Consider the following 12,024-nt stretch of genomic DNA (forward strand, 5'->3'; position numbering starts at 1 on the left):
ACCATGGTAGCAGTAATTTCTAACTCACTAAACGTGACATAAAAAACTTCGGGCATTGTCGTGCCCTACTGTGAAAACACCTTCAAATTGTAAACCCAAACACTGAACTGAAGGTATTGTGGTATTCGTTCTCATTATTGTACCAGACTCTCCGCCGGTGTACAAATAGGTTGGGGAAGGATTTATTGAGAGACTAAATCAACGTTATATATTTTCCCAGAATGCCCCACGCACTTCAGAATCACTTCCTGCTCCATCACTGGTGGTTCTCAGAGGGAGGGTTTTTGTTTTTGTTTGTTTTATTTTGTCTTTTGTTCTTATTTTCCTTAGGTAAGTTGACACGTAATATGTGCTTCAGTGTTGTTACCTAGTCACCACTTTGGTGTTTAAATGGTCTGATGCGAAGTGAACGGATTGTTTACTTTTCACAGCAATTTGGCTCTAATCAAACAGGGAGAAAAACATGGCCGTTGACTGTGTCATGTTAGAATTCGTGTAATTCATGTAATGTATTTTTTTCTCACTCGTTGCAGATGACCATCTGACTTTAAAGCAATTAGTAAGTTTGAGAAGATTGCTTCCATGAGATTTCAGTGTCTTGTGATCGTTAGCAACGTTATGCAAAATTGTGGGTATAGTATCCCATCATTTAACCTCTATGTAAGGAGACATCAAGTGATATTATATTTTTTTGTCCCTGCGTATAAGGTTAAAGTGTCCTATTACATGTTAGACCGGGCACTCTTTTCCTCTTGTTTTAATCTATGCGTCTTAAAACAAACAGCCTTTGCGTATGAGCTAAGGTCTGATTGTTTTCTGTTTGGTGTTACCTACTGGTCCATTGTAGAAGACCCTAAACTTGCATTGTCAAAATATAATCATCAATGACTTCATAAGTCTTTTCCAATTGTCATTGCTCAGTATACCGTTTAAATCCACTTATACATGTCTACTTGCAGGGGATTTGGGAAGTTAAAATCTATAATAACTGGGATATTATTGCTAACATAGATATAAATGTTTTAGGTCCTACACTTGCTTTACCGAAATAACCCAGCCCATTAACGTGTATGTTTTTTCATTTTTAGCATCATGCACTTCTACTTTTTTCAGGTTTCCTTTAGCAGATATGATCTTAATTGTCCTCATTTCGCTTTTGTTTGTAAGTATAAATCTGTTCATGTTGCATGAGATGTGAGTTTTATTTGAGTTAGGAAAGAAAAAGATTAAAATACTTAAACCCATAAAAAAATCTGTGAACATATTTATTTATTTGTGTATGACATGTGAACGTTTACTTATTTCAAGGTGTTGTAGATCCTTTCTTGGCTAACTCTATTGCTTCATAGTGTTACAAACTATTTTAAACAAAGGCAGTACTGGTTTTACTTTCTATGCTGTAGTTTTTTGTAAATATTAATTAAAATGAGACAGATTTCAACATTTATTCGCTTGTATTTTTTTCTTGGCCAGATTTCATTTTCTTTTGCCGATGAAAAAATCCTTCACCGTAAGTATTGTTTATAATTGCATTCGTTTGAATTCTGAACATATGTTTACCTCTTGTCCTTGTCCCTGTGATTACCTCTTCTCCTTGTCCCTGTGATTATCTCTTGTCCCTGTGTTTATCTCTTGTCCCTATGTTTATCTCTTGTCCCTGTGATTATCTCTTGTCCATATGTTTATTTCTTGTCCATACATTTACCTCTTGTCCATATGTTTACCTCTCATCCATTTGTTTACCTCTTGTCCCTGTGTTTACCTCTTGTCCCTGTGATTATCTCTTGTTCCTGTGTTTATCTCTTGTCCATGTTTACCTCTTGTCCCTATGATTATCTCTTGTCCATATGTTTATCTCTCGTCCCTGTGTTTAACCCTTGTCCCTATGTTTACCTCTTGTTCCTATGATTACCTCTTGTCCCTATGATTACCTCTTGTCCATATGTTTATCTCTTGTCCCTGTGTTTATCTCTTGTCCCTGTGTTTACCTCTTGTTCCTATGATTAACTCTTGTCCCTATGATTATCTCTTGTCCCTATGTTTACCCCTTGTCCCTGTGTTTACCTCTTGTTCCTATGATTACCTCCTGTTCCTATGATTACCTCTTGTCCCTATGATTACCTCTTGTCCATATGTTTACCTCTTGTTCCTATGATTACCTCTCGTTCCTGTGATTACCTCTTGTCCATATGTTTATCTCTTGTCCCTGTGTTTATCTCTTGTCCCTGTGTTTACCTCTTGTTCCTATGATTACCTCTTGTCCCTATGATTATCTCTTGTCCCTATGTTTACCCCTTGTCCCTGTGTTTACCTCTTGTTCCTATGATTACCTCTTGTTCCTATGATTACCTCTTGTCCCTATGATTACCTCTTGTCCCTATGTTTACCTCTTGTCCCCATTTTTGCCTCTTGTCCCCATGATTACCTCTTGTCCCTATGTTTACCTCATGTCCATACGTTTACCTCTTGTCCCTATGTTTACCTCTTGTCCCTATGTTTACCTCTTGTCCCTATGTTTACCTCTTGTCCCCATGTTTACCTCTTGTCCCTATGTTTACCTCTTGTCCCTGTTTACCTCTTGTCCCTATGTTTATCTCTTGTCCCTGTGTTTATCTCTTGTCCCTGTGTTTACCTCTTGTTCCTATGATTAACTCTTGTCCCTATGATTATCTCTTGTCCCTATGTTTACCCCTTGTCCCTGTGTTTACCTCTTGTTCCTATGATTACCTCTTGTCCATATGTTTACCTCTTGTTCCTATGATTATCAATTCTCCCTATGTTTACCTCTTGTTCATACGTTTATCTCTTGTCCATACGTTTACCTCTTGTCCCTGTGATTACCTCTTGTCCCTGTGTTTATCGCTTGGCCATATGTTTACCTCTTGTCCCTATGATTACCTCTTGTCCCTATGATTATCACTTGTCCCTGTGATTACCTCTTGTCCCTATGTTTACCTCTTGTCCCCATGTTTATCTCTTGTCCCTATGATTATCTCTTGTCAATATGTTTATCTCTTGTCCATATGTTTATCTCTTGTCCCTGTGTTTATCTCTGGTCCCTATGATTATCTCTTGTCCCTGTGATTACCTCTTGTCCCTATGATTATCTCTTGTCCCTGTGATTACCTCTTGTCCCTATGATTATCTCTTGTCCATATGTTTATCTCTTGTCCCTGTGATTACCTCTTGTCCCTGTGATTACCTCTTGTCCCTATGATTATCTTTTGCCCATATGTTTATCTCTTGTCCCTATGATTACTTCTTGTCCCTGTGATTACCTCTTGTCCCTATGATTATCTCTTGTCCATATGTTTATCTCTTGTCCCTATGATTACCTCTTGTCCCTGTGATTACCTCTTGTCCCTATGATTATCTCTTGTCCATATGTTTATCTCTTGTCCCTATGATTACCTCTAGTCCCTGTGATTACCTCTTGTCCCTGTGTTTCCCTCTTGTCCCCATGTTTATCTCTTGTCCCTATGATTATCTCTTGTCCATATGTTTATCTCTTGTCCCTATGATTACCTCTTGTCCTTGTGATTACCTCTTGTTCCCATGATTATCTCTTGCCCATATGTTTATATCTGTCCCTATGATTACCTCTTGTCCCTATGTTTACCTCTTGTCCCCATGTTTATCTCTTGTCCCTATGATTATCTCTTGTCAATGTTTATCTCTTGTCCATATGTTTATCTCTTGTCCATACGTTTACCTCTTGTCCCTATGTTTACCTCTTGTCCCTATGTTTACCTCTTGTCCCTGTGTTTACCTCTTTACCCCATGTTTACCTCTTGTCCCTATGTTTACCTCTTGTCCCCATGTTTACCTCTTGTCCCTTTGTTTACTTCTTGTCCCTATGTTTACCTCTTGTCCCCATGTTTACCTCTTGTCCCTATGTTTACCTCTTGTCCATATTTCAGTCTAGTTCCACACCTGGGACAGGGATGTGTCTTGCAGTGATCTTTCCCGTTTGCATCATCCAAAAACATTACCATTGTCGCATAAGTGAACTATTCTTGAATCGTCATTCATCACCAATTTACCATCGATAAATAAACATTTTCACAAGGAGTTTCCCCATGCCATAGAAGGGAGATAACTGTACTTACGATATGCAACTGGATCATGACGAGGTTTCCACGTCTGTAGGAGAATTTCAGTTGCATCTCATCATTGACGGGATGCGATTTTTACTTTCTCTGATGTATTCCTGTATTTTGAATACCTGTATTATCCAGGATTATGCCGGTGGTCTAAGCATCACCGGGGCGTCGTCCTTTTGCATTGGTTTCATGTTATTGTATATTAAATATGTTAACAACCCAGCATTTTGAGTGACTCGAGACCAGTGACGTCTGATAAATTGTAGTTAATATGATTACACTTTGTTTTACCTATTTCTCCTTGAGGCATGGTGGTAAGTTTCTAGATGTAATTTTTTAAGTATTTATATGAACGGTTGGAATAAAACGCAACTCAGGTAAGTTGACAAGACGCCCTATTTTACGTGTTACGTGTGACCTTCGTCGCTAATCGCGTTTTACTCTACTGTACTCTAATTATATTACTCTCCATGATGTAGTGTTTAATATTACCATTTTGTCTTGGCTTGGGAGCGGGTTTTCCCTTGGCGATTTCCGTCCACCATAATGCTGGTCTACATATATTAAGTGAAATATTCTTGAGTAGGGTGTAAAACACCAATCAAATAAACCAAATCTTGTCATAACGAGTTGGTAAAGGGAAATAACCCTGAACGATGTACACTAAATGTCCACGTGAGAGAGATAGTGATGTTAGCCTCTTCTGTACTTAAGTCTCCCCAGGTTGTCCTTCCACAAACCACGGTACACCCCATCCGCTAGTACGTGCAGACGTTCCCGCTGAAGTCACGGCACAGTGCAGGAACGGCCAGAAACTGTTTACCTCAACAAACGGGGTCAAATACGTCATTGGTGCCACACTTAATCAACATTACGTTGGTGGAGATTGTCAGTATTACGTGAGTGGATATTTGAAGAAGCTTTTTATAGAAAGTATTTTTCTTTTCTAAACTTTAAATATTCTGGATGACAATAAGAAATGAAATAATGTTTTTAAGGACTGGGGAAAATAGGTTTGTAATGTAGCGAATACTTATACCTTCCAGTTTGATGACATGGAAAATTATGTAAAAAGTCCTCACGGCTGTGACCATCGCGTGAGTTACCGGCAAGTAAGGAAGTTGTGTACATGCTTTAAATGGCCACAACTGTATAGCTGGTCTTGATTTTACAGAAAAAAGCCGGCGTAAATATATATCATATTGAGGTGGCCATAGCCTGGAGCGAGGCGGGAAATGAAGTGTACACCAAGAAGGAGACCTATACAATCACGTGCTCGTACGACAACCATGGCAACTCTACCTCAAACCGAGACAGAATGGTGTCACCGTAAGTTTTTTTTTTCATTAGCTGATTGCTTCTTTTTGTACTAACCTCAAGGATTAGTGGAGAACCCATCTACTTTGTGCTGGTAGGTGTTTATCTTTGTGGTCGGCAAATGTCTGTGTGTGATACTGACCTTTAGAAAATGTAACATTGACTAGTATCTGACATAGTTAACAGATGTATCGCCGCGGACGCTCACATAACCTGTAAGCCCTATATTCATTAGATAAATTCAACATGACCTTAATTTAGAAGACCATGTTCGAATTGTAGGTGTCATTATATTAATGTCTGGCCTCTGGTTGATCCGTCTTGTAGCATGTTAGTGAATCAGAAAATTAGCCGCAGAGAGTAGTGTTGTGTGTGCAAATCCAGCACCATCGTTAAGACGTTGACCAAAGATGTTTTAACACAAGGCATAATGTCTTCGTCCTCTATCGGACCAGTTTACCCCAGGGTTCTGCCCGGTTTCCTACCACCATAATGCTGGCAGCCGTCGTATAAGTGAAATATTCTTGACTACGGTGTAAAATAAAAAAATTGGCCACGCTGAAAAAATAAACACGAAAGAATCCACTCTAATTAATTCACATAGAAACTGAGATGTATAGAGCGACGCTTCACCCGAACAACTGAACACATTCCGTGAGGTGAATAAAATACACATTTTAGTGGCTGGAAGTATTTGGGCAATTTGCCGCCATTGCAGGAGCCTGGATACGACAGAAACAATGCACCCAAAGCAAAAACAATAGAAAACCTACCTCTCAGAAGCGGACGTAATAAATGATCTTGCTCTTTATGATCTTTTTGACATGTGACTGTGGTGACCTTCATTTCGCCCTAGGTATATCGCTCCCGAGGAAAAACAACACTTGAAAGGAGAGCGTCACAAGACTGGGAATTTTTCCCTGACAGTAATTGATGTTCTGGGTCGGCAGCTGATTGACGATCATCTACACATTGGCCGACTCGTACGCCTGAAAGCTGTAGAAACCTCAGGTAATTCCTCTCCACTTCACCACCTTGTTAGCAATATACTGGGTCGGGAACGGGGCCAAGAGGTTAAGATCATTCAGTCAATGTTTATTTATACTGTCATAGCAGCGCCTTGGAACACCATTGCATTTCGCGAAGTCAGAAGGCCTCCGTTGTAAAATAAACCCAGGGCGCTCGAGATTTAATGTTCAACCCATACGCGGTCATGAGGTTCGTTTGGTTTTAAACTTATAAAACATAAACGGCTTTTCGACGTGAATATTTGACCCTGACATGTGTCAAAAACGAAACAATTTTCGATCACAAAGCTATTTCAAATGTCAAGCATGTGCACCTACAAGGTTTATCTTCAACAAGGGTCTTCGTCGGCTAGTGGTTAAGCAAGTGTGAAGCAATGAAGCAGGGGTAACTCACCAATGCAGTCCCTGTGAGTTCAAGCCCAGCTCATGGTGGCTTCTCTCTCTTATCGTATGTGGGGAGCTCAGGAAGCAGCTTGTGTATGGACGGGGGTTTTCCCCGCATTTTAACCAGTTTTCCCCTACCATAACGCCGGACACGGTCGTACAAGTAAAACAGTTTTGAATACGCCGTAAAACTTCGATCAAATAAATAAATAAAACTCTTCTGTATATTTCGTACATAATGTAATAGTGAAAATATGCTGATGCCTTGGAATAGTAACCCACAACTGTTCTCGACAAAATGTTAAAAGTGTCTTCATTGTATTCGCCTACATTACAAATGAATATTCAATATTTGAAACTTTTCAGTGAAGAATAATTCTACTTGAGTCTCGGTTTTGTCTGAAGTTTCGATGTGTTGTGTGAGATGCGCTCCTGGTAATTAGACGTAAGCCTAGATACTGCAACTTATCCGTCATTGGTCATTCTTTCTAATGTCTGGTTAAATAAACACTTTTTGACTTGTGTGTACCATTCCAGGTACCATCACGGCCTTCCGTGCTTTGAGCTGCCTCGTTTCCAATCATCTGACGAGCTATGCTATCCTTCGTGCCGGGTAAGTCGACCAGGTTTAACCCAAACATTGCGCATGTGTGTGAGTCTTTTTGCAGCAGATAGTATGCTTGATTAATATTATGCACTCGTTTTACAGCTTGGACATAAAAATAACAAATGTACACAGCACTGTGCTCCCAATTAATTTTTGACTTGGCACAATTATTTTCATACGGAGAGAGAAAATAAATTCTGGACTGAGTTTTGCCCATCATAGCCATGCATTATGTATATCTTAGTTTTCCAGGAAGTTAAGGTCGTTTCTTTTAATGGCTAAAAGACTTGTGTTGAGTACTATCCTCTGACCGGGAGTTGTCAACATTCCCATGCTTGTAGTGTTCCCAGGGCATCGGGTAGCAATAAACGGTCCACTCTGCTTGTTTGTGTAGTTTCATACGCAAAATTGTTCGACGTTAAACCCAAAGCATACATACCGTGTAACCTTCCGAGCCCAGAAATACTTTAAATCAAAGCTGAATATTTATCCACTCGCTATACTACTTGCATGGTGGGAGCATGGTTGCATCAACAAGGTAGCTAAATACACAAGATCTTACGAAAGATGAGATACATGTATCTGTTGACATGCGCATACATGTCTACTCTTGGATCAGTTGATTGTACTTCACTTAATAATACCCAATATGTCGTTGACTATATCCTGAGAACTATGGAAATCTGTTTGCCTCCTAAATAAACCCTACGTGTATACTACGTTTTTCACGGGAAATATAACTTTATTTCAAAGTTATTTTTCCAATATTTCGATTTAATGCAAACAGTACTTCTTTTAATCCTTTCCAGATGCGGCGATGGAATTATTTTTGGAAAGAAGGAGGGGTTTCTTACAATCGGCAGCGTAGTTTACAGCCCTTATTTTGACGCATTTAAATTAAACGGGTCGTCACAGGTTCAGTTTGAATGTAATTTCACCGTCTGTGAATCGACATGTAACGGGGTAATGTATCTCTACTGACTTTGGTTCGTGTCGCTACAGCTAGAGTGAAACTGTATCTTAGGACATGTTTGGGTCATTTTGTGATTTATTTCTTAAGAAATAGTAATTTTCGGCTTGCTTTTGAGAGGGAATTTTTTGATAGCCTTTTCTTTTTTTGTGATTTCGAACCAGTGTACCTACACTTAGATTGTGTTCGACTGTGAGAGCAAGATTTAAATAATTATTTGATGTTTTACGCCATTTAATTATTTGGTGTTTTTGGTACTCAACGGCGGCCAGCATTATGGTGGAAGGAAACCGGGAATCCAGGGGAAACCCACCACCTTGAGAGCAACATGTCGTGTTATAAAGATACCGTGGCTTTATTAGCGCTTTACCAGTACCATAACCATCTTAACTAAATAAATCATTTCATTCAGTAGGTGTACAGTATATAAAAGTACATTTTGAATTGAAAATTTCTCTATGGGATTTAAAAAAAGGAATTAATATCATACTGTATAAATATCATGAAAATAACTAACCACTATATATGTTTGTACACAGTACCAACACTGCAAAGTTCAAGGTAGTGCAACTAATTATTAACGGTAAAAATGACATTACCAGGTTTTATTCTCTATTATACTGTACGTCTTCAATTCTTTTGTGTTCCTGCATTAACCAGGATTCTGCTGCTGGACTAGGCATCCACTAGGTCCCGTGCCTTTTTATTATTTCATGCTACTGCATGTTAAACGTGATGAACAGCACAGTGCATTTTGAATAATTCTAGACCAGTGACGTCTAATAATTTGTAATTAACATCACTGCATTTTTCTTACCTTATTCTGCTTAAGCCATGGTGCTAGGGGTGTGGAATTTGCTACTATTTATGCATTTGCATAAATTGACAAAGAGGTTATATTTTACCGCTTACGTGTAACATTTGCCAACTATCACGCTGTCGTCTCTGCCCCGTTAGTTACTCTCTCTACTGTACGTCTTCATTTGTGTTACCTGATGATTGGATGAGTGATTTGGACATAATTTCTTTGAGGTGACACAGTCTGATTTAAAACAAAGCTTTTTTATTTCCATTTTACAACCAAGTAAATGTTGTAAAGTGCATTATTTCCAAATGGAAAATAAAAACAATAGAAAATAAAAGCGTCAAAAGTAAAAAAAAATCATAAATATGCATGTCTAGCTAGGTAAGCAAAAAATCAGAACAAATATAATGTAAACAAACTGAAAATCTCTTGTCAACATGGTAGTGGGCCTTTCCGAAATATTTATCACTTTGCATATTATGGTAAATGTCTCTGTTATATCATTATGCAATCCAGAAACCTTTTATTTCTCATCATACATGCTCTGACAGGCCGGTTGTATTTAATTGATTTGTGTTTAACGCTGTACACTTTAAAAAGAATAAGTACACGTATGCAGTCAGACCTGTTGATGGTGTTTAACTGGAATGCCATGGGTAAATCACATCATTAAACGCCAGTTTGGGCTGCAATTTATCCATTTGATCCTGTTTGTATTTTGTTTAGGATTCATGTAAATTGATGACAAAGAAAATGAAACGGTCCTCCACTGACGAAGCCTCAGATGGTAAGATATGCTGACCAAAAAGTTGGAACTTAATCACACTTATTCACTAAGGCATCGATGTGTGTTTTCTTTGATGAGATACCGTTGAATAACCAGAAAGATTCTGCTAAAACGTACCGTTTAACCGAACTTACAGTATGATCACGTGCTCATAGTTGTTGGTTCGTTCATATATCCTGATTTCAGGGCCCCGGGAGCTTCTTGTGAAAGGTGTGTCCTCCAAGCTTGTTGCGGAAGAATCACGAGAAGTCCCGTTAAATCCGGAGAATTTGAACATGCCACAGGCATCCTTTCTGACACGGGACAACCTGTGCAAGCAAAAGTTCAACACAGCAAACCGAAGCATCATTCGAAAAATCTCGAAGAAATTCTTCACCAACCGGTGTTTTCCGTTGACAAGCGTTCTCCAGGACCCAGCGTTCATCACAGCCCTTGTGGGTTTCGGATTGTTATTGTTCCTATCATTCACGATATCGCTTTATCTTATTTGTAAATATGAAATTGCTCAGATAAAAGCTTCGCTAAATAGATAACTCGGGTACTGTTAAGTATGATGGAATAAAAAGAAAAATGTTAACAAGAAGTGTTTTGAAAGATTTTGTTAAATGGAACTTGAAATTTGAATATGACCACAAATTGTTTGTTCGAAATAAACCTTAGTAAATGTGTTGATATTTCTTCAGCTATCTTGTCTAGTAGGCACATGCCAATGGATCTAGAAAATATTCGCCAACTTTTCAGCAGATGAAAAACAATTATGTCTCTCTCAGTTTCGGAATTGCTGAAAATCTCTGGTGTTCAGTGTCCTGTGAGCAATGGTCTTGGTTCGCGTTTAGATTCGTTCAGATGGCTTTCATGTGAAAATCCTGACTTCTATCAAGTTGGTACACAGGTTAAGCTCAGCAAGCTGCCGTCAAATGAGAAGTTACGTAAGTTATTTGCTCACGGCAGCTTGTGAGCTATGTTTCCTGCTTGACATTGGTTTACTGTATGTGTCTGGCAACAACCAGATGGTCGTGGGTTTCCCTAGATTCTTCCAGGTTCACTCCAACCATAATGCTGTCCGCCGTCATATAAGTGAAATTTTCTTGAGTACAGCCTAAAACACCGATCAAAAAACAAAAATAAATGACATCCGTATTTTTTGGCGCTCGGTATTAAGAATTCTATCAGATCAACACATAAAGTTGAGGTCGGTGGAGTAATACACTACAGGCATTCCCTACGCCGCGCACGTCAAATGTGTTGCATCTGCAGGTCGTATCTACTTTAATAACAAATGGTTGTTGTAACGAGTAGAACCAAACCCTAATCTCACTGGTACTAGCTGTACAAACACAGACGGATTCAAACATACATTTTAATTCAGAGAGGTGTGTGATGGTACACATTATTTTTGTGGCCGTTTGCACAGGCTAATATTCGTTGAAGGCCACTTGTCTATCACCAATATGCACATCTCTTGCCAAAGGCCCGTGGTTTACCCCCTGAGCATCCGGTTTCCTCTGCTCATCTAACTGGCCGATATCGTACAAGTGAAAAATTCCGAAGTTATGGCATTAAACAGTGATCGAGCAATTGAAACCAGTTACATTCTAAACATATATCTGGTGAGAAACTTTATTACGTAATGATATGTATTCAGACATTTTAGCATGGACTATGTTGTACCTGTAAATGGCCCATTTCACACAGTTAAACTAAACGTTATGAGATTCTTGTATATAATTATTGGATTCATTGTGTAATCTACATGCACTTGTACATAGTTACTTCTGAACATCTACGTGGTGGCTTTCTTGTACATAGCCAGTGTCAGACGATTGGCTGGTCCCACGTAACGTTGAGTTACAGATCACCGGAGTTCCACCAAAGTATTCCATATACATATACCTTCTCTCACACCGATACCAAGATAAACGAGAATTGCGTGCAGTTTAACGGCTTCCAAGCTGTCAGTACACACGGCTTTTAACATATGCTTCGCAAAAAAATGGTTCGGAACTTAACGTAACACTCGCGT

General features: G+C 39.0%; 1 protein-coding gene across 1 annotated transcript; it reads left to right on the forward strand.

Annotated features, from left to right (window-relative positions):
• The first annotated feature begins 244 nt into the window (after positions 1-244).
• LOC135475375 (vitelline envelope sperm lysin receptor-like) lies at positions 245-10,664 on the forward strand. The gene is made up of 10 exons (XM_064755243.1): positions 245-330; positions 1,114-1,162; positions 1,474-1,510; positions 4,818-5,002; positions 5,278-5,432; positions 6,277-6,431; positions 7,370-7,445; positions 8,249-8,402; positions 9,941-10,001; positions 10,188-10,664. The coding sequence occupies exons 2-10, from the start codon at positions 1,130-1,132 to the stop codon at positions 10,532-10,534; spliced, it is 1,203 nt and encodes a 400-aa protein (XP_064611313.1). The 5' UTR covers positions 245-330; positions 1,114-1,129; the 3' UTR covers positions 10,535-10,664.
• Positions 10,665-12,024: the final 1,360 nt, after the last annotated feature.

This window comes from Liolophura sinensis, chromosome 9, assembly GCF_032854445.1.
Source record: "Liolophura sinensis isolate JHLJ2023 chromosome 9, CUHK_Ljap_v2, whole genome shotgun sequence".
NCBI lineage: Eukaryota > Metazoa > Mollusca > Polyplacophora > Chitonida > Chitonidae > Liolophura > Liolophura sinensis.

Bases quoted from the DNA above. Each gene is read 5' to 3' on its own strand.
- LOC135475375 (XM_064755243.1), top strand. From the start codon at position 1,130: ATGATCTTAATTGTCCTCATTTCGCTTTTGTTT. The intron at 6,432-7,369 runs GTAATTCCTCTC...GTACCATTCCAG, and splicing joins GAAAGCTGTAGAAACCTCAG to GTACCATCACGGCCTTCCGT. The intron at 8,403-9,940 runs GTAATGTATCTC...TATTTTGTTTAG, and splicing joins GTGAATCGACATGTAACGGG to GATTCATGTAAATTGATGAC.